General features: G+C 45.8%; 1 protein-coding gene across 1 annotated transcript in view; it reads left to right on the top strand.

The window, feature by feature from the left end:
- ATXN7 (ataxin 7) overlaps positions 1-22,175 on the top strand; it is a 295,992-nt gene that overhangs the window by 93,037 nt on the left and 180,780 nt on the right. The window contains exon 4 of the mRNA XM_069206513.1: positions 4,654-4,891. Coding sequence (XP_069062614.1) covers positions 4,654-4,891 — 238 coding nt within the window. The remainder of the gene's footprint in view (positions 1-4,653; positions 4,892-22,175) is intronic.

The raw sequence follows: 22,175 nt of genomic DNA, 5'->3' as shown, positions 1-22,175 counted from the left end.
CCACAGCAAAAAAAAACGCAAAATGCCCAAATTCACCTCCAGATTCCCACAGTCCAAGGGCATCGTGCTATGCATGAGTTGGTCAGGGATATTTGCTTACACTTTTCCACCCCTCCCACTGCTTCCATTTGTGGTTTGCAAACTTTGGCAGACATCTCTCACCCATATCCTAGTAGCTCCTACATGGGCACGGCACCATGGTTCTTCACACTCCTAGAACTCTCAGTAGTTCCCCACGAGGTACTGCATAACAGGCAGGACCTTCTTATGCAGTGTCATGGCACCCAGGTCCCTCAAACTTGTCATCTGACTCCTCAAGTCCTAGAGTTTGGTTATCTGATCCGACCACAGCCCGGTATGGTCATTCTTAAAGAACCATGCAGACCAACTACTTGTGCTTGTTATGCTGCAAATTAGAAAATGTTTGTCCACTACTGTAGGAAGTTGGCGTAGGAAGTTGGCTCTGTATGTGCTATTTCAAAGTAATGAATAGCATGCACAGAGTCCAAGGGTTCCCCTTAGAGGTAAAATAGTGGTAAAAATAGATAATACTAATGCTCTATTTTGTGGTAGTGTGGTCGAGCAGTAGGCTTATCCAAGGAGTAGTGTTAAGCATTTGTTGTACATACACATAGACAATAAATGAGATACACACACTCAGAGACAAATCCAGCCAATAGGTTTTTATATAGAAAAATATCTTTTCTTAGTTTATTTTAAGAACCACAGGTTCAAATTCTACATGTAATATCTCATTCGAAAGGTATTGCAGGTAAGTACTTTAGGAACTTCAAATCATCAAAATTGCATGTATACTTTTCAAGTTATTCACAAATAGCTGTTTTAAAAGTGGACACTTAGTGCAATTTTCACAGTTCCTAGGGGAGGTAAGTATTTGTTAGGTTAACCAGGTAAGTAAGACACTTACAGGGCTTAGTTCTTGGTCCAAGGTAGCCCACCGTTGGGGGTTCAGAGCAACCCCAAAGTCACCACACCAGCAGCTCAGGGCCGGTCAGGTGCAGAGTTCAAAGTGGTGCCCAAAACACATAGGCTAGAATGGAGAGAAGGGGGTGCCCCGGTTCCGGTCTGTTTGCAGGTAAGTACCCGTGTCTTCGGAGGGCAGACCAGGGGGGTTTTGTAGGGCACCGGGGGGGACACAAGTCCACACAGAAATTTCACCCTCAGCAGCGCGGGGGCGGCCGGGTGCAGTGTAGGAACAGGCGTCGGGTTCGCAATGTTAGTCTATGAGAGATCTCGGGATCTCTTCAGCGCTGCAGGCAGGCAAGGGGGGGATTCCTCGGGGAAACCTCCACTTGGGTAAGGGAGAGGGACTCCTGGGGGTCACTTCTCCAGTGAAAGTCCGGTCCTTCGGGTCCTGGGGGCTGCGGGTGCAGGGTCTCTCCCAGGCGTCGGGACTTTAGGTTCAAAGAGTCGCGGTCAGGGGAAGCCTCGGGATTCCCTCTGCAGGCGGCGCTGTGGGGGCTCAGGGGGGACAGGTTTTGGTACTCACAGTATCAGAGTAGTCCTGGGGTCCCTCCTGAGGTGTTGGATCGCCACCAGCCGAGTCGGGGTCGCCGGGTGCAGTGTTGCAAGTCTCACGCTTCTTGCGGGGAGCTTGCAGGGTTCTTTAAAGCTGCTGGAAACAAAGTTGCAGCTTTTCTTGGAGCAGGTCCGCTGTCCTCGGGAGTTTCTTGTCTTTTCGAAGCAGGGGCAGTCCTCAGAGGATGTCGAGGTCGCTGGTCCCTTTGGAAGGCGTCGCTGGAGCAGGATCTTTGGAAGGCAGGAGACAGGCCGGTGAGTTTCTGGAGCCAAGGCAGTTGTCGTCTTCTGGTCTTCCTCTGCAGGGGTTTTCAGCTAGGCAGTCCTTCTTCTTGTAGTTACAGGAATCTAATTTTCTAGGGTTCAGGGTAGCCCTTAAATACTAAATTTAAGGGCGTGTTTAGGTCTGGGGGGTTAGTAGCCAATGGCTACTAGCCCTGAGGGTGGGTACACCCTCTTTGTGCCTCCTCCCAAGGGGAGGGGGTCACAATCCTAACCCTATTGGGGGAATCCTCCATCGGCAAGATGGAGGATTTCTAAAAGTCAGAGTCACCTCAGCTCAGGACACCTTAGGGGCTGTCCTGACTGGCCAGTGACTCCTCCTTGTTTTTCTCATTATTTTCTCCGGCCTTGCCGCCAAAAGTGGGGCCTGGCCGGAGGGGGCGGGCAACTCCACTAGCTGGAGTGTCCTGCTGGGTTGGCACAAAGGAGGTGAGCCTTTGAGGCTCACCGCCAGGTGTGACAATTCCTGCCTGGGGGAGGTGTTAGCATCTCCACCCAGTGCAGGCTTTGTTACTGGCCTCAGAGTGACAAAGGCACTCTCCCCATGGGGCCAGCAACATGTCTCGGTTTGTGGCAGGCTGCTAAAACTAGTCAGCCTACACAGATAGTCGGTTAAGTTTCAGGGGGCACCTCTAAGGTACCCTCTGTGGTGTATTTTACAATAAAATGTACACTGGCATCAGTGTGCATTTATTGTGCTGAGAAGTTTGATAACAAACTTCCCAGTTTTCAGTGTAGCCATTATGGTGCTGTGGAGTTCGTGTTTGACAGACTCCCAGACCATATACTCTTATGGCTACCCTGCACTTACAATGTCTAAGGTTTTGTTTAGACACTGTAGGGGTACCATGCTCATGCACTGGTACCCTCACCTATGGTATAGTGCACCCTGCCTTAGGGCTGTAAGGCCTGCTAGAGGGGTGGCTTACCTATACTGCATAGGCAGTGAGAGGCTGGCATGGCACCCTGAGGGGAGTGCCATGTCGACTTACTCGTTTTGTCCTCACCAGCACACACAAGCTGGCAAGCAGTGTGTCTGTGCTGAGTGAGAGGTCTCCAGGGTGGCATAAGACATGCTGCAGCCCTTAGAGACCTTCCTTGGCATCAGGGCCCTTGGTACTAGAAGTACCAGTTACAAGGGACTTATCTGGATGCCAGGGTCTGCCAATTGTGGATACAAAAGTACAGGTTAGGGAAAGAACACTGGTGCTGGGGCCTGGTTAGCAGGCCTCAGCACACTTTCAATTGTAAATATAGCATCAGCAAAGGCAAAAAGTCAGGGGGCAACCATGCCAAGGAGGCATTTCCTTACAACTACTGTCATTCCAAGCAAACTGATCCTTTAAAACCCAATGCTCAAGACATTGTCTGTTATCTATTCCATTTACACACTACTCATCTAGCTTTCTCACCTATAAGGGTACATCTCTTGATAGTGGTCGCATATTTTCAAAACTAAAACTTCCTCAATTTAGGATTCCTGTCATGAAAGCGTTGTTAGAAGGTCTTAAGAGTCATTCCTCAGAGGTCACCACCTACCCCTACTTGGAATCTCAATATTGTACTCGCAAGATTAATGGGTCTTTCATTTGAGCCCCTCCAGTCTTGCCTCCTCCAGTTTTTATCCTGAAAAGTATCTGTTCTAGTTGACATTACTTCACTCAGACGTGTCAGTGAGCTTCAGGCATTCTTTAGAATAACTCTTCTCCCAACTACATAAAGATAGAGTGGTGGCACTACATACCAGTCCTAAATTTCTCCCAAATGTGTGTTGTCTCTTCCACCGTAATCTATTGAATTGTATTTTCCCCAACCCAAATCAGTTGTGGAAAGGGCTCTACACACCATAGATGTAAAACAAGCCCTAATAAATATTATATTGATAGTATTAAGTCATTTAGAAAAGACAACAACTTTGTTGCTTTTTCGAAACCGTCCAAATGAAAGGCCACCTCTAAACCAGTCATTGCACTTAGGATTGTCAAATACATACAAACATGCTACGCTGAAGCTAAAACAATTTTACCTGTCCCGCCTAGAGCTTACTCTGCTCGTTTAAAAAAAAAAAAAAACGTAACAGACTTTCTTCCCCTGAGCCACTGTGTATTGAGGACGACTGCTTTTCAATCTTTTCTAAGCATGTGTATTTACAGCTACATATGCCTTGAACGGAAAATGTTATTTACTCAGTAGGCATCTCTTCATGGCATGTAGTGTTGTAGATTCACGTGCACCCACCCTCCTCCTAGGACACCTGTGTTATCATATATTCATTTAGCACAGACATCTTAGTATGCTGCGCCGTACTTCACATTCCATCCTCACCTGCCTTGCGTGAAAAGAGGCTTATCAGTGGAGTCGATGCCCATGTGCATTACCAGCAAGAGGAGGGGAGTCACTTTACCTCGTGACTCGAACAACTTTTCTTGAAGGAAAACAACTTGCATGCTTCTGAGCCCAACACTAGATGGCAGGATTATGCTAAGTGTGTGAATCTACAGCACTACATGCCACAAACAGATGCTTACTGGGTAAGTAACATTTTCCTTTTGCATCATTCTAAATCTATTTTTATTGTCCTTAGACGTGTATGCTTGTATTGAATTAACAGAAAGCTGTACTTGTGATGCTCAAGAAAGCTGTGGGCATGTACTTAAAATTCCAAATAAATAAATGTGTGTACAGTGTCTTTGCAAAAATAAGATTTGGTTTAGGGTTGTCCATTCTTTCGCTTCTTTCTCCACAGAAATGAACCAAGTTTGCTCCGCTTCTCAGTAGGTATGCACTTGTCTCAAAGAAAAAAAATAACGTGTACATTGTCTCATTTCACAGAAAGAAGACACGGCTCGTTGATCAAGCAACCTTTAACACCCCCATCCTCTTCGGTCTATTCCTTGCTTTCTTCGTTACCTTCGAAGAATAAAGGGAGCATTGGTAGCGGCAGCAAGCGCCCCTGCAGTGGCAGCAGTGCCTCACCCGTCTCCAAGATGTTGAAGTCGCCCAAAGAGAAGTTGAGTGGGAACAGGCCAATGCATCCTTTGCAGCACAGCAAGTTTATCCAAGATAAAACGTAAGTCTAAGCATTGTGAACGCAAGTGGTGTTCAGTTAATTTTTGAATGGCAATTATTTCCGAATGTTACCCTAAAATGCACAAAAAACGCTTACCCTCACCTGGTGGTGTAATTAGCTTGCATGTTTAAAGGGAACCTATTATTCAGTTTTCCTTTTATACACCACCATCTATTTTACTTATGCTTGTATTTAAAAGACAGATGGCAATCTTATGCCAATTTGAAAAATATCAAGATATGAACAGTTCTTTTTTTTTTTTTTTTCCTCAAACTGACCCACTTTGTAGTTTTCTTAGTCGCTGATGAATAAATTTCCCCTTCCTAGTATTGTACACATTGTGGCTGTGTTCACTGTGCTGTTGATCTCCTGCTAGGTGTGAGCTATAGAAATGCCATTACAAAAGTGCAGATCTTTTGCATATATTGTGAACTGTAAAGTGACATTGGGATATGCAGTGCCCAAGCGAAGGTCACATATTAGCAGTTTCAGTATTTTCTGTAATATGAATTTAAATTATCAGATCCTGCAATATGAAGATTTTGTTAAGTTATATTGTGGTATGATTTGAGACACCTTTAACAGATAAGAAAAGTGGTATTGCATTGCTCGCTCATGTATTTGTTTGTGTTGGATTGTTCAGAAAGGTAATGAAAAGGTTTAGGCTGCTCACTGTCTTGTATAGTGTCACGTTTCCAGTTTCAAGTTCCTGTTTGTACTCTGGCGTAGAAGGGCTTTCAATAATCGGGATGAAGAGTAGACAGTGGATCTGCTTAAAAAGAACATCTTTGCATGCAACAAAATACTAAAACATCTATTGCATTAATAATTGACCCGTGCAGATTCTTTTACCACCTAAAGACTATCCTAGTCTGTCAGTCCACTCACCAAAGTTGACTGACATTCAAGGTCTTCCTTTTGATCAGGTCAGGAAGTTTATATGCTGTATCTGATGGCTACCTCTAGTTGAAGATTCCTTACCTTAGAATTTATCCCAGGCGTCCGCCTGGATACAGATAGTTCGATGGCATATGTTGCTGCAGATACACATGTTTGGCACAGTCCGCTGCCTGGTGTTGGGCTCGGAGTATTACAAGTTGTTTTTCTTCGAAGAAGTCTTTTTGGTCACGGGATCGAAGGACTCCTCCCTCCTCGGCTCCATTGCGCATGGGCGTCGACTCCATCTTAGATTGTTTTTTTCCGCTGTCGGGTTCGGACGTATTCCTTTTCGCTCCGTGTTTCGGTTCGGAAAGTTAGTCAGAATCTCGGAAGAAAGCGTCGGTATTGTTCCGTTCGGTATCGGGATAGTTAGGTACATCGACACCGATCATCGGAAGACTTTGGGGTAGTTTCGATCCCCCATCGGGGCCTGGTCGGCCCGACCGCGTGCGACATCGAAGCCGATGGAACGGACCCCGTTTCGTTTCTGCCCAAAATGTCACAGTAAGTATCCTTATACAGATCAGCACTTGGTCTGTAACTTGTGCTTGTCCCCCGAGCACAAGGAGGATACCTGTGAAGCCTGCCGAGCCTTCCGGTCCAGAAAAACACTCCGGGACCGAAGAGCCAGGCGTCAACAAATGGCGTCCACGTCGACAAAACAACGTTTCGACGAGGAAGAGGAAACATTCTCGGTTCCGGAATCAGAATCCGGAGACTCCGACGTCGAACAACAGCAACAAACTGTGAGTAAGACGTCGAAAAGTAAATCCATCGACAAACCGAAAGCCCAGGGGACGCCACTGCCAACAGGCCATGGCTCGACCCATAAAACAGGCGACCCGTCGAAGGCGCCGAAAAAGGGCACGCCCATAGCGAAGACACCCGACTCCGGTCGAGGGACCGCCATGGAGCAACCTCGGAGCCGAGAAAGCGGCTCCGAGAGACAAAAACAAGATACCGGCACCGAAAAACATCGGCACCGAGAATCCATGCCGAAAGGAACAAAAATTCTGTCGGTGCCGAAACCGAAAAAAGATTCTCTTTCGGCGCCGAAAAATACCACACCTTCATCCTACTCAGAGGAACAAGGAATGAGTGGCCAAATGCACAAATTTGGACAAGAGCTCCAAAGTGTAGAATCGGACTACACACAAAAGAGACTGTACATCCAGCACGACACAGGGAAGATATCAACCCTTCCCCCAATCATGAGGAAAAGAAGGATCGGACTTCCAAAGGATGACGCACAACCACAAGCCAAAGTGGTTAAAAAAGTCACGCCTCCGCCCTCTCCACCACAGGCATCGCCGGCACAAACACCGCCACAAATGCACTCACCAGCGCAAACTACCATAAGTCATGACGATCAGGATCAAGACGCTTGGGACCTGTATGACACCCCAGTGCCGGACAATGATCCCGAGTCATACCCCACAAAGCCGTCACCGCCAGAGGACAGTACCTCATACTCGCAACTGGTGGCTAGGGCAGCAGAATTCCACAATGTCCAACTGCATTCCGATCCTATAGAGGATGATTTTTTATTTAACACCCTCTCGGCTACACACAGCCAATATCAATGTCTCCCAATGCTACCAGGGATGTTACGGCACGCAAAACAAATTTTTGAAGAGCCCGTAAAATCAAGAGCCATCACCCCAAGGGTGGATAAGAAATACAAACCACCACCCACAGACCCAGTGTTTATTACTTCGCAGTTACCACCTGACTCCGTGGTAGTAGGGGCAGCTCGCAAGAGAGCAAATTCACATACATCTGGCGACACCCCACCTCCGGACAAAGAAAGCCGAAAATTTGATGCGGCAGGGAAAAGAGTAGCATCACAGGCAGCCAACCAGTGGCGCATCGCAAATTCACAAGCGCTGCTGGCCAGATATGACCGCGCACACTGGGACGAGATGCAACTTCTCGTAGACCATCTTCCCCAGGAATACCAAAAAAGGTCGCAGCAAATAGTGGAAGAGGGACAAACGATCTCAAACAATCAAATCCGCTCTTCACTAGACGCAGCCGATACTGCAGCAAGAACAGTCAACACTGCTGTCACCATAAGGAGACACGCTTGGCTACGCACTTCAGGCTTCAAACCTGAAATCCAGCAGGCTGTCCTTAATATGCCCTTCAACGAGAAACAACTTTTTGGCTCTGAAGTGGATACAGCCATTGAAAAACTTAAAAAGGACACAGACACGGCCAAGGCCATGGGCGCACTCTACTCCCCGCAGAGCAGAGGCTCTTTCAGGAAAACTCCATTTAGAGGGGGGTTTCGTGGCCAACCCACAGACACCACCAGCCAACAAACAAGAACCACACCATATCAGGGTTCCTTCCAAAGGGGAGGTTTCAGGGGATATCGGGGGGGTCAATTCCCAAGGAGTAGGGGAAGATTCCAGACTCCAAAAACACCTCCACCTAAACAGTGACTTTCAAGTCACGCAACCCCTTCACTCAACACCAGTGGGGGGAAGACTAAGCCAATTCTACCAATCTTGGCAACAGATTACAACAGACAATTGGGTATTAGCAATAATCCAACATGGCTATTGCATAGAATTCCACAACTTCCCACCAAACATCCCCCCCAAAACACGCAAAATGTCACCACAACATTTAGAACTTTTAGGACTAGAAGTTCAAGCACTACTGCAAAAGGATGCAATAGAGTTAGTACCAGTACAACAAAAAAACACAGGAGTTTACTCCCTGTACTTTCTAATTCCAAAAAAAGACAAAACATTAAGACCAATATTAGATCTCAGGACACTAAATACCTACATCATATCGGACCATTTTCACATGGTCACACTACAAGACATCATTCCACTGCTCAAACAGCAAGATTACATGACCACATTAGACCTAAAGGATGCGTACTTTCATATACCAATACACCCTTCTCACAGAAAGTACCTACGGTTCGTATTCAAAGGAATACATTACCAATTCAAGGTGTTGCCATTCGGAATAACAACTGCACCAAGAGTGTTCACAAAATGTCTAGCAGTAGTAGCAGCACACATCAGGAGACAACAGATACATGTGTTCCCTTACCTAGACGATTGGCTAATCAAGACCAACACAGTAAAAAAATGCGCAAACGACACCACATTTGTCATACAAACCCTTCACAAACTGGGGTTTTCCATCAACTATACAAAATCACACCTAGAACCGTGTCAAACACAACAATATCTAGGAGCAACCATCAACACATCAAAAGGAATTGCCACTCCAAGTCCACAAAGAGTGCAGGCATTCCACAAGGTAATAAGTGCTATGTTTCCAAACCAAAAGATACAAGCAAAATTTGTGCTAAAACTTCTAGGCATGATGTCATCATGCATAGCCATTGTCCCAAACGCAAGACTACACATGCGACCCTTACAACAGTGTCTAGCATCACAATGGTCACAAGCACAGGGTCAACTTCAAAATCTGGTGTTGGTAGACCGCCAAACATACCTCTCGCTTCTATGGTGGAACAGCAAAAATTTAAACAAAGGGCGGACATTTCAGGACCCAGTGCCTCAATACGTTATAACAACAGATGCTTCCATGACAGGGTGGGGAGCACACCTCAATCACCACAGCATTCAAGGACAATGGGATATACACGAAACAAAATTTCATATCAATTACCTAGAACTGTTAGCAGTATTTCTAGCGTTAAAAGCCTTCCAACCCATAATAACACACAAATACATTCTTGTCAAAACAGACAACATGACAACAATGTATTATTTAAACAAACAAGGAGGAACACACTCAACACAATTGTGCCTCCTAACACAAAAAATTTGGCAGTGGGCGATTCACAACAACATTCGCCTAATAGCACAATTTATTCCAGGAATACAAAACCAACTAGCAGACAACCTTTCGCGAGACCACCAACAAGTCCACGAATGGGAAATTCACCCCCAAGTTCTGAACAAGTACTTTCAAATTTGGGGAACACCCCAGATAGATTTGTTCGCAACAAAACAAAACTCAAAATGCCAAAACTTCGCATCCAGGTACCCACTCCGCGAATCACAAGGCAATGCTCTATGGATGAGTTGGTCAGGGATATTTGCGTACGCTTTTCCCCCTCTCCCTCTCCTTCCATATCTAGTAAACAAGTTGAGTCAAAACCAACTCAAACTCATACTGATAGCACCCACATGGGCAAGACAACCTTGGTATACAACTCTACTAGACCTTTCACTAGTACCGCATGTCAAACTACCCAACAGGCCAGATCTGTTAACACAACACAAACAACAGATCAGGCATCCAAACCCAGCATCATTGAATCTGGCAATTTGGCTCCTGAAATCCTAGAATTCGGACACTTAGACCTCACACAAGAATGCATGGAGGTCATAAAACAAGCTAGAAAACCTTCCACTAGACACTGCTATGCATCTAAGTGGAAAAGATTTGTTTACTACTGCCATGCCAATCAAATACAACCATTACATGCCTCTACTAAAGACATAGTAGGATACTTACTACATTTGCAAAAAGCAAATCTCGCTTTTTCATCTATAAAAATACACCTCGCAGCAATATCTGCTTACCTACAAACTACTCATTCATCGTCTCTATTTAGAATACCAGTTATTAAAGCATTCATGGAAGGGCTAAAAAGAATTATACCACCAAGAACACCACCAGTTCCTTCATGGAATCTTAACATCGTCTTAACAAGACTCATGGGTCCACCTTTCGAACCCATGCATTCCTGTGAAATGCAATATCTAACCTGGAAGGTCGCATTTCTCATTGCAATCACATCCCTCAGAAGAGTAAGTGAAATACAGGCATTTACCATACAAGAACCATTTATTCAAATACACAACAATAAAATAGTTCTAAGAACAAATCCAAAATTTCTGCCAAAAGTAATCTCACCATTCCATTTAAATCAAACAGTAGAATTGCCAGTGTTCTTCCCACAACCAAACTCTGTGGCTGAAAGGGCACTACATACATTAGACATCAAAAGAGCACTAATGTATTACATTGACAGAACAAAGCTAATCAGGAAAACAAAACAACTGTTCATAGCTTTTCAAAAACCACACATAGGAAATCCAATCTCTAAACAAGGCATTGCTAGATGGATAGTCAGATGCATTCAAACATGCTATCTTAAAGCCAAAAGAGAATTGCCTATTACACCAAAGGCACACTCAACCAGAAAGAAAGGTGCTACAATGGCCTTTCTAGGAAACATTCCTATGAGCGAAATATGTAAGGCTGCAACCTGGTCTACGCCTCATACGTTTACTAAACACTACTGTGTAGACGTACTAAATGCACAACAAGCTACAGTGGGCCAAGCTGTACTAAGAACATTATTCCAAACTACTTCAACTCCTACAGGCTAAACCACCGCTTTTAGGGGAGGTAACTGCTTTATAGTCTATGCCAAACATGTGTATCTGCAGCAACATATGCCATCGAACTGAAAATGTCACTTACCCAGTGTACATCTGTTCGTGGCATTAGTCGCTGCAGATTCACATGTACCCTCCCACCTCCCCGGGAAGCCTGTAGCCGTTTAGAAGTAGATCATAAATCTTAAACATCTGAACATTTGTAAATAATTATTAGAAACTCTTAACGTACATACATATTCACTCCATTGCATGGGCACTATTTATACCAAACAACTCCATCCTCACCCTCTGCGGGGAAAACAATCTAAGATGGAGTCGACGCCCATGCGCAATGGAGCCGAGGAGGGAGGAGTCCTTCGGTCCCGTGACCAAAAAGACTTCTTCGAAGAAAAACAACTTGTAATACTCCGAGCCCAACACCAGGCAGCGGACTGTGCCAAACATGTGAATCTGCAGCGACTAATGCCACGAACAGATGTACACTGGGTAAGTGACATTTTCATTTTTCCTCGTGCAGTACCCTTGTGTGCCGTTTGGTGTTGTCGGTCAACTCCGCAACCGTCGCTGGTGTTGTGGTCACTGGATATGATGTTGGGGGTCGTATATAGGCACCACCCTGGCACTCTGACGTCCGTTCTTTTTTTATGTGCCAGCCTACACGCAGATCTGAAGAAGAGCTACCCCACTGTCACTTTTTGACTGGAAGCTTTTTGACATTCTGGTGCATAGAGATATTATCATGAAAGACCAGCTTTGTCATATGGACTCTTGTATCTCCACAAGACTGCTGGATTAGGGGCGGCAGCACTTCTGATTGTAGGTGGATGAGTCACTCCTACATCAGTTGGCAACTGTTGGCCTAACCCTTCCGGTTTTCTAGCAGCACCTCATCCAAACTCAAACAGTGATGGTGATTTCTGGCATCCTAGTGCATGAACTCGGAAATCCTCTGTGGGAAATCCTCTCGGGGAAATCGAGGTGCAACAAGTCTTATCTTTTTCTCTCGTTAGAAGTGACACAGACAGACACACACCCACACACTTTATTGAAAAGACTGCAATATACGATAAAATGCATGAGCAGCAATGATTAGGATAATGACGAGACAAAATCAGGATTGTGAAAGTAAGAGATGTGAATATGAGCAATCCCAACATTTTGCAAAACACAAGAATATGCAAATTCCTCCCTAAAGCGTTTTTTCTGTCCTAAAGACAGCAAGGCATAACCTAATCTGCCCAAGCCATGTCCATGAGCAACGCGCCAACCCCCATTACAAGGTCGGCGTCTAGTCAGGCTTCGTAGAGACAAAGGCTGCGGTCTGCTGCAAAGTGACTAGCAGTCTAAATGGAATATCCTGGGTTGAACCCCCTCTAGCAACCTTCGTCTCACAGGTTGTTTTTATAAGGCCCATATTAGTGTCCGTACGGACATCCTGACTTGGGTATGTACCTTAGCGTTACGTTGTGTGCTCAAACCTGTATCGACAATATCATAACAAAATGCCTAACTTGTTCACACACTGTTTTCTCCTAACATGAAACAGACATGATGACAATCCAGTATGTACATCACTGTTAATGTCGCTTTCATGGAATGGCAAATGATTATTAAAAATAAAAAAAACTTTCCTTTTAAAATGCAAGAACTGCAAATACTGCTAAAATTTATAAAAATTAATAATATAACCGAGCGTATTTATCTAGTTAAAAGGGCACGGGCCTGCAAGCCAAAGCTAGGCCAAACTCATAGACCGAAACAAACTAAAATGGATCCACAACAGCTTCAATCCCTGCCGCTCCTGTCATCGGAAGATCCCCGTAACAGATCCGCACCTTGTGTGTCTTAGATGTTTGGAGCGCAACCACGACCCGAAATCGGTCTCCGAATGCCAGGCCATGAACTCGAAAGCTTTGAGGGAGCGGTCCCTAAAGCTACTTGCGGCCTGGCGCTTGGCTCCGCGTTGCTCTCGGTCGAGAGAAAACACTCGAGACCTCTCGCTGAGCCCACACTCTTCGTTGCCCCACACAAAATCTTCAGGATGTTTGGGTAAGCACAAGAAGTTGAAGAAGAGCAAATATGCATCGACGTCACCCCTGTCAGTCGGATGACATGATGTGGGAAAATGAGCCTCATCTCTCTGGGCCTCCATCCTTGGAGCTTACTACTGGGTAATCTCTGCACCTCCCTAAGTTTCTGGGAGCTGGAGCCACCCCTGCCCAACTCCGTGAGTTCTCTGAGGCCATGCGCCACATTCTTGGGCAGTCTGACCCTGCTTGGAGTGGTTTTGGGGTCTGCAAAGTCAGAAGGGGCCCCCTCTGGGTCCGCATGGGTGGCCTCGGCCCAGATCCCCACTGGTGTCTGTCGTGCCACTACAACCTTCCCCAACGACAGTGCAGATGTCGCTACCGACACCGCCTATGATCAGCGTCTATCCCATTTTTATTGCGGACTCTGACACGGGGCCGGACCAGCATCACTCAACACTGATTCTGACAGGGATCTAACTCCCTAGGTTGGATCCTGACCCTTATTCTAATGGGTAGGGGTACAATGACAGTATGGAGGAGTTGCTGGACCATTTAGAATACCAGCTTGATAACCCCATGTACTGGGCTCAGGACCTGGGTGAAGCCAGTGGTCTAGACAATTTCCCTGACATGCTTTCTCCACCTACCGTGGCTATGGAAGAGGGAGTGTTGTATTCAATGGTGGTGAGTAGAGCTGCCAAGTCCTGGGCCTCGAGCTGCCTTCTGTGGCCATCAGGACCAATCTCCTGACTGATGTGCTTCAGCCTGGGGCTTCCTCTTCAGAACCTCTTGCCCTTCAATGAGGCCCTCACTGATGTCCTGCTGGGGACTTTGTCCAAACCCAGCACAGGGGCTCTTGTTAATAGGTCAATGGATCACCGCCATAGGCCTGCCCCTAATGACCCAGTTTTCTTGACCCAACTTCGCACCACTGAGAGCTTGGTTATCCAGGCCTCTACATCCCCAGGCGCATTCCCTTCTGCACCTCTTGATAGGGATTCCAAAAGATTGGATCAGCTTGGGAAGAAAATGTTCTCTTTCTCCAGTCTCGCATTGCGGGCCAATGAACACTGCATGCCTTTTGGGCCGTAACACTCATACTTTATGGGACACTGTTGCGCAAGTGCTGCCACTGGTCCCAGAGGAGGCTCAGACAGTTCTCTCCCAAGCTGTTGCAGATGGGAGGGATGCTGCTAAGTTCATGATACGTGTGAGCTGGGTACGACTGACTCACTGGGTAGATCGGTTGCATCAACGGTAGCCTAGAGGCACTACGCTTGGTTGAGGATATCTGGCATTTCAGGGGATGACTTTCGATGGCACCCGTCTCTTCAGAGACAAAACAGGCCCGGTGCAGAAGCGCTTTAAGGAGTCCAGGGCTATGGTTCGGTCCTTGGCCTCGCCGCTGTGCCTCGCCTCACTCAGTCTGCTTTTCGCCCCTTTCATGGCTACAGAAGGGGCGCCCAACCACATCCCTTTCCATCCAGCCACCATGCTGCTTATGCTGCCCAGGCTCTGCTTGGCAAGGGACATGTGATCCAACATTCTCGTGGATCAGAGGGCCAGTGATTGGGCCAGTTCACCATTCCTCCCGCTGCAGCCTCCAAACTTCCCTAGTCTGATCACCTGACACTTCTCTGCGAGGAGGTTATGGGTCTCTTGGCTAAGTGAGCCATAGAGTTGGTCCCTGTGCCAGAAGTAGGTTGTGCTTGTTATTCCTGCTACTTTCTGGTGCCCAAAAAAGGACATGGGCCTAGTCTGCCCTGGGCCGCCGGTCCCTCAAGCTCTCCCTCAAAAAGGAGAAGTTCAAAATGCTCACTGTGGCTCAGGTCCTATCTGACCAGGAGACTGGATGGTAGTGTTGGACTTGCAGGACATAAATTTCCTTATTCCCATCCCGCCTGCCCACAAACATTACTTGTGGTTCACAAGCATTTTCAGTTTACCATGTTCCCCTTTGGCCTTACCAGCCCCCCTTTGGTGTTCATGACAGTGTTAGTGGTGGTTGGAGCTTATCTGCGCAGGTTTGTCTTCCTCCTACCTCGACGACTGGCTGTTTAAAGGCGAGCTCGCCCTAGGCTGTTATCTCCCACCCCCAGACTACGACAGACCTCCTGCAGTTGCTTGGGTTCATTATAAACTGTAAAAGACACACCTGACTCCCTCTCAGATGCTCCCTTTCATCAGAGCTGTTCTGGACACAGTGCAGTTTCGGCCAATCCTGCCAAGCGACAAGTCCAGGATATTGAGACTGGTATTGATGTTTCAGCCTTTATCCTGGATTTCAGTGAGAATGACTCTGAGGCTGCTGTGCCTCATGGCCTCTAGCATCCTGCTGGTGACACATACCAGATGGCATATGCGGTCTCTGCATTGGGACCTGAAGTTCCAGTGTACACAGTATCAAGAGAAATCTCTCTAAAATGGTCCAGATCTCAGAGAGAACTGCACAAGATTTGCAGTGGTGGCTTTTGAACCGCGATTGGGTCAGAGGCAGAACAGTCTTACATCCCCAACCAGAACAGACAGTAGTGACAGATTGGGGGGGGGTGGGGGGGGCACATTGGAGAGGCAGAGATCAAAGGCGTCTAGACTCCGGCAGAGTCTGAGCTCCACATCTGTACACACATATATATATATATATATGTCTTTTGGAGTGCAGGGCGATCAGGCTAGCATTGAAAGCTTCCCTTCCTTCTCTCAAAGGGAAAGTGGTGCTGGTGTTCACGGACAATGCAGTACTTCAAAAAGCAGGGGTAGGGTGATATTGTGGACCCTTTGTCAGGAGGCTCTGCGCCTCTGGACATGTCTGGAACATCATGGCATATCCCTGGTGGTACACCATCTGGCAAGCTCTTTGAACGTCCGAGCAGACAAACTCAGCCCGCAATGCCTGGCACGATCACGAATGGTGTCTCCATCCGGAGGTGGAGCAAGGTCTCTTTCAGCAGTGGGGAGAACCTTGTTTAGATCTGTTCGCCTCCACAGAGAACGCGCGGGGTCAGCTGTTTTGCACATTGGAGTTTCCAAGGCGGCACTCGCTCTGTGATGCTTTTTGTCTCAAGTGGCATTCAGGCCTCCTTTTTGCTTCTCCACCAATACCACTTCTGCCTAGAGTTCTCAAGAAGATCAAAAATAACCAGGGTCAAGTAGCTACCATGGCTCTGGACTGGGCACAAAGAGTCTGGTATCCTGAGCTCTTGAGCATGGCCATCGATCCTCCAATCAGACTGCCCAATCGGGAGATTGTCTGTGGCCACAGCAGGAGACGACTCTCCATCTGAACCTGTCCAGCCTCTGCCTTCTTGCATGGACATTGAGCGGCGGCATTTGACAACTTTTGACCTTCTGCCCGACATCTGTAACGTCAACAATGGATGCATAGTCGACCGATGCACCTAATGGTGCACAGGGGTACCTCTCAAGGAAAAATCTCTGGATCCAGACTGACATATGGAAGAAAGCCTAACATAAGGAATCTGCAACTAGATTGTCTCTACCAGATAAATTGTTACCAAAGATAAGTAACTTGCTCTTTAGTGTTAATGTTTGATAATGATAGTGCCCACACACGTTTCTCTGCAATGTGGAGAAAGAATATGTTCCTGAACCTTTGTTCTGGAGACTGGTGTGTTTCTGAGGACACCAGAATGTAGGATTATTTAGTTTTGAAGATATTTTATAGTGCTTTCACTAAACCATTGACTGCCACAAATAATGTGCAATAGGTTTATCATTTTTGCAGAACATCTTACTGGCAGATTCAGTGGATGATGGAGAAGCATTAAAACATAAATGAAGCACTCCCTTTGCCCACTAAAGCATGTGGGCATCAACCCACTTTACAATTAAATGACATAACTTTCAGATTAAGGTGAAAAACATGTTCACTTTGCTTGATGGATGGATAAAGACTCTCTTGTGTTCTCGTTCTCTCTCTCTCTCTCTCTCTCTCTCTCTCTCTCTCTCTCTCTCTCTCTCTCTCTCTCTCTCAACGTCTTTCAGATTCACATTTCACGCAGACATGAACATGTGAGGCTAAAGTAAGACTCCGCATTTTTCAACAGGAGAGATTGCTTGAGTGGAAGAAATATTGTTTAGTAGTGATTTCACTCCTGCTGCAAACAGCATTGTTGGCTGTAACTCCAACAAGCAACAGTGCTTGACTCTGCGTAAATGAGCATGGACCAGTTCAGGATTTGTTTTAATAAATTTCACAGAAAGGCTGAGTGGCAAAATCTCAGGATGTCTCAATAAGGAACATTGTTTTGGGGTAAATCATTTTCTTCTTGTTGGTTTAAGTATGGTCGGAGGTTCACAGTTGCGGTTATGTTCTTATTTAATTGATTGAAAAAAACTTGTTTAACACCCATTGCATTTGTCTCTCAATGTAGTCATGCAGCTGCAGGACCGAAAGGTAAATTGCAATGGGATGTGTAAGTCTTTCATACCTTCCAAAAGCTGACATGATCAGTATCCGAATCATCTTGAAGGGCATCGCACAGGTTAAGCACTGCATTAGAACATCTTTTGTTTCAGTATTTGCCTTGAATAGGTCGTCTGAATCAGACTATTTTGATTTGAAGGCCTCTGGACTTGTGAAATTTGAAGTCGTCTAAGCTTGATTTTTGATGTGGATGGGTCAAGATTGTGTGTACATTGGTAAACCAAAGTATTTTAAACTTGACTCCGTATCCACCTTCACCCATTCAACTTTCTGGTGGGCTTGCAGGTATGATTTCCTTTACTCATTCTCTTAACAGAAAGTGAGCTACCCTCAAATCCCATGTCCAGCTTTAACTGAAATTGTTGGCATAATCATGTCTGAAATTCTTTACCATTGATTCCAATCTAAGCCAAGAGGCTGTCTGCGCAGCCTTTTGGATGAGTACCTGGCTTCAAAGCTCAATAGCACGGGTTAGAAAGAACTGAATGGCCGCTTTCTGCAAGATATTCCACCAAACTGGATGAGAACTGATGGGAAAACTTGCTGCTTTCTCGACATACCATGTGCAATACAGAAATGTTCCCCTTCATTGAAAATTATCACATCACCTCAAGGGCAGGGAGCAATCACTGCCCAGAGATCATTATTATAGCGCCCAATTTACCTCACCATGCTTCGGCGAGAGTTCCATGCAGAGGAATACGCACTGAGAATCCTAAGCGTCTTTGATGGAGTGGCTCCATTAGTGACATTGTAATGTCCCTAATGTGTTGAGTATCTAGATATAGCTGGAGCTGGCAGTGAGTTTCTAATTATGGAGTGGACGTGCCTTATCACCCACCCCTCACAAAATTCCACCAGCCAACCCGGCGGTATGGCTCTTCAAAACAAATTGTTGCTTCAGCTGTGATCCAGAATCTCAAGAAAGCCAGCAATAAGGCTCTGAGGAGAGCCAGAAAAAACTCAGGATCAAAAGAACCACTTTATGCGTTAAAGCAGGCACAGAAAACCTGCAGGTGGGTCATTTTTGAGGAAAAAATGTAAACGCTTAGAGCATTTTTGAACAAACCTGCTCTCTGCAAGTAAAGACTCCAACTCCAGGAACGTTTGGGCCCTAGTGAAAAGCAAATTGGCTGTGGAAGTATAACAGAACCAGAATGGGCATCCTTTCTTGCTGGGCATTTTTCTTACAAAGAGGAAGATCAGATGGGGCTCAAGGGCTCAAAAGCTTGCCACAGGCACTTTTCAAACGGGATACAACATTTTGGGCTGATCAACTCCCTAAGCTCTTTGATTATTGCCTGGGGTGTTCAGCAATAGCCGAAACATGGCGTGGTGTCATAATCCATCCGATTCACAAAGGAGGCTCAAGATCCAACCTGAGCAACTACAGGTAAATAGCGCTCTTTGACACCGAAGCTAGATACTATGCTATCTTGCTCCTGGAGAACCTGTGGCTGTGGGTTGAGCGAATGGGGCTATTCCAATGTATCAGTCAGAGTATGTGGCAAAGTCTGGCACGCTAACTAACCTAATGGCAATATCTATCCTGATGGATAAGGCAACAAGATCACACCCCATGATGCATTGCTGTTTTGTGGACTTTAAGACAGTGTTTAGCCATGTACTGTGGGGGGGAGGTGGGGGAGGGGGGGGAGACAGGGGGACGGTGCTTGTGGGCCAAATTACAGGAATGGGGTTTTCCCTCAACTCTTCTGGAGGCCATAATCCAGTTGCACACTGATACCTCGATCCGCATCAGACTGGGAGAACGTGTCAGCCTGCCTTGGGAAATCCCTACTTCCCAGGGATTGAAACATGGGTGTGTGCTAGCCCCCATGCTTTTCAGCGTGTTTATTATAGACCTCTCACAGCTTCTCTGTGGCACCAATTCTCACCCCTCCCAATCCCCCAAACCCCTCCAAAGATTGGTACTGCTAGGAAAAGCAACCAGCAGAATGCCGACGACCCTGCCATGTACAGTCTCACAAGGGTAGGTCTTAGGCGGCTACAAGTACCTCCTGGTGCATGTTGATGCCAGGGGCTGTTTCGTGAAGCAGTGAAAACAGGTTGAAGCAAAGGCTCTGACCCCTCGGATGACCCTATCAAAATCACAATGGGGGCCAAGCCTCTTCCCTTTGCTGGAAGTTATGAGAGCTAAGATCACTCCTTCACTGACCTATGGCAAGGAAATTCAGCTGGGCAGGAACAGTTGCCTGTTGAACAGATTAGTCAAAAAAGACATGCAAAAGGGTCTTCTGTCTGCTGAAGTCTTCAGCTGCTGCCCAGATCAGGTTGCAATTTGGTCTCCCCGACCAGCAGGCAGCCAGTTCATACCTTAATCTGTGCCACAAGTTACTGCCAGTATGGTTTGAAATCGGCTCTAGTGGGCAAGGCGAGCGCATCACCGGTTCCTTGAGGACTGCCAGCAGTTATTGAATGCGAACTCTGGGCCAGCAATCTGAGTCAACCTTAGAAAATATGTCTATCTTTGGTCATACCACTCAGACAGAGTCCTTCTCGGCAAGCGTGCTTAAGCAGTTATGCACATGTACCAGCTAGCCTCCCCAGCAGGATATTTAGCATGCACATATACCTTCCACAAGAAGGCTACAATCAAGACTCTCATGTTGGGAGACTTGGCATTTTTTTGAAACATCAAGCCAAGTTGTGCTGGTGCTCCACTGGAACAACCTGTAGGGGCTGTGGTCGGTCGCTGTGAAGAATCCTTCGAATATGTGTGTGTCTCGGCCCAGCATTACTGAAAGAATGCAGATCCTGGATACGGTGAGAGTGTAATAAGCTAAAGAGTTCATACTTGCTAGCAAGTCATCATTGTATCTTCTAATTCTGACACCACAACTCTGAATATCTTTTTACCAAAACTTGTAACTACTGCGTTAAACGCGTGCAGTCGTTCGCGGGGCCCAAAGGGGGGACTCTGCTGTTATAACAGGGGCTTAAAGATTGATCTGCTACACGATTTTGTGCCAATACCTGCGTGTCTCCCCCTTATTTATGCACTCTGTTATTCACATAGAGCAGGGTGCGCGCATAGACTAGCAGGTCAAACTAACTGTATTTCTGCTGGTTTTTTTGGATAAATTTCCCTCCATATTCTCTGCAGCAGCATGCCTAGTATTTTTGAGAGCAATTGCAGGCCGATTACTTACACCACTTGCCTATAAAGTAATAAATGATTTTTGCGAGACGTAATTCTGATGCTGATTGAATATAGGAATGCTTGGTTGCGACCACAGCGGACTATGTACCCCCCACACTCGCATTACCAACGGTGTACAGTTCGTTGCTACACTTACTTGACATACCATTGCACTGGCACTTAAGGGAACAATGCTGCAACTAATAGTTCTTTATTTAAGAGTTGCCTTATAATATACTTGTTCCCCTAAATGAATGGTTAAATAAAAAAGGAGTTCAAGATTGAGCATGTATTGGCGCTCAGACGTCCATCTTTGTACCTTGGGTTTGTCGATTCATGATTATCCATACCTTATTTTTGTAGGAAGACACATTATGGATAGGGCAGCATAGCAGTCCATCTTTATTATGTAATTTGAATGTAATCTGTGTAAAACAGGTAAACCCAATTATTACACATGGTGAAAGAATGTAGTTATTTACATATATATTAAATGAACCAGACAGGCTATTTAATTTGTGCAGGGGAGTGGAGATGAAAACCTTTCCAATGTGTACTGTGGTTGTTAATTGGGAAGAAAGGGGGCAAACTACTTCTTTTTAATACTGACTGTGCAATTGATCTATATAGCAGTCACACTGTGATGTACAATGGATGAATCAGCCCTGTTAGTTGGTCCTTCTTGTCATCTATATCAAGAAGTGCTGATTCGGTCCTTTAAGAATAGTGTATAGGGAGGCATCGAGACATACAGTTAGCACTTAACTGGGCAGATCAAGGATGCTGAGTGCATTTGTGAGGCAGAATCCAAAGGCCTAGCAATGCAGTCACCCTTATTGAAGACTGCCACGATCAATGGGAAAAAAAAGCCCTTGCATACTGTGCACTCTTGTTGCTGTCGTCCTGAACAGTTCTGTTTGTAGGATAGGCATGGGCGAGTTGTGTCCTCTCACATTGAGCAACAGCCAGTCTGGTGGTGTCTTGTTCCTCAGTTCTGAATCTTCAGTCCCAGTGACACAGCTGTAAATATACAATTTTGTTTACCTTCGATCACCTCAGACCCGTAAACGAAAGAAAAACAAATGCGTACACTACTCGATTACACATGCACGCTAAAAATATATCAAATAATTAACAATATAAATATTAAAATATGTATGTTGTAATATTGCAGTATCATAATCTTAACAGTCAACATATTAGAGCCAATTTAAATATCCTTATAGAGAAAGGATCATAAGACTTAGCAACATTCTCATACCATTCTTTTTGAGTTAAACACAGTTGTCATTGC

Source organism: Pleurodeles waltl, chromosome 9, assembly GCF_031143425.1.
Source record: "Pleurodeles waltl isolate 20211129_DDA chromosome 9, aPleWal1.hap1.20221129, whole genome shotgun sequence".
Classification (NCBI taxonomy): domain Eukaryota; kingdom Metazoa; phylum Chordata; class Amphibia; order Caudata; family Salamandridae; genus Pleurodeles; species Pleurodeles waltl.
The sequence above is the reverse complement of the archived record's forward strand: the minus strand, read 5'-3'. Positions and strand labels throughout refer to the sequence as shown.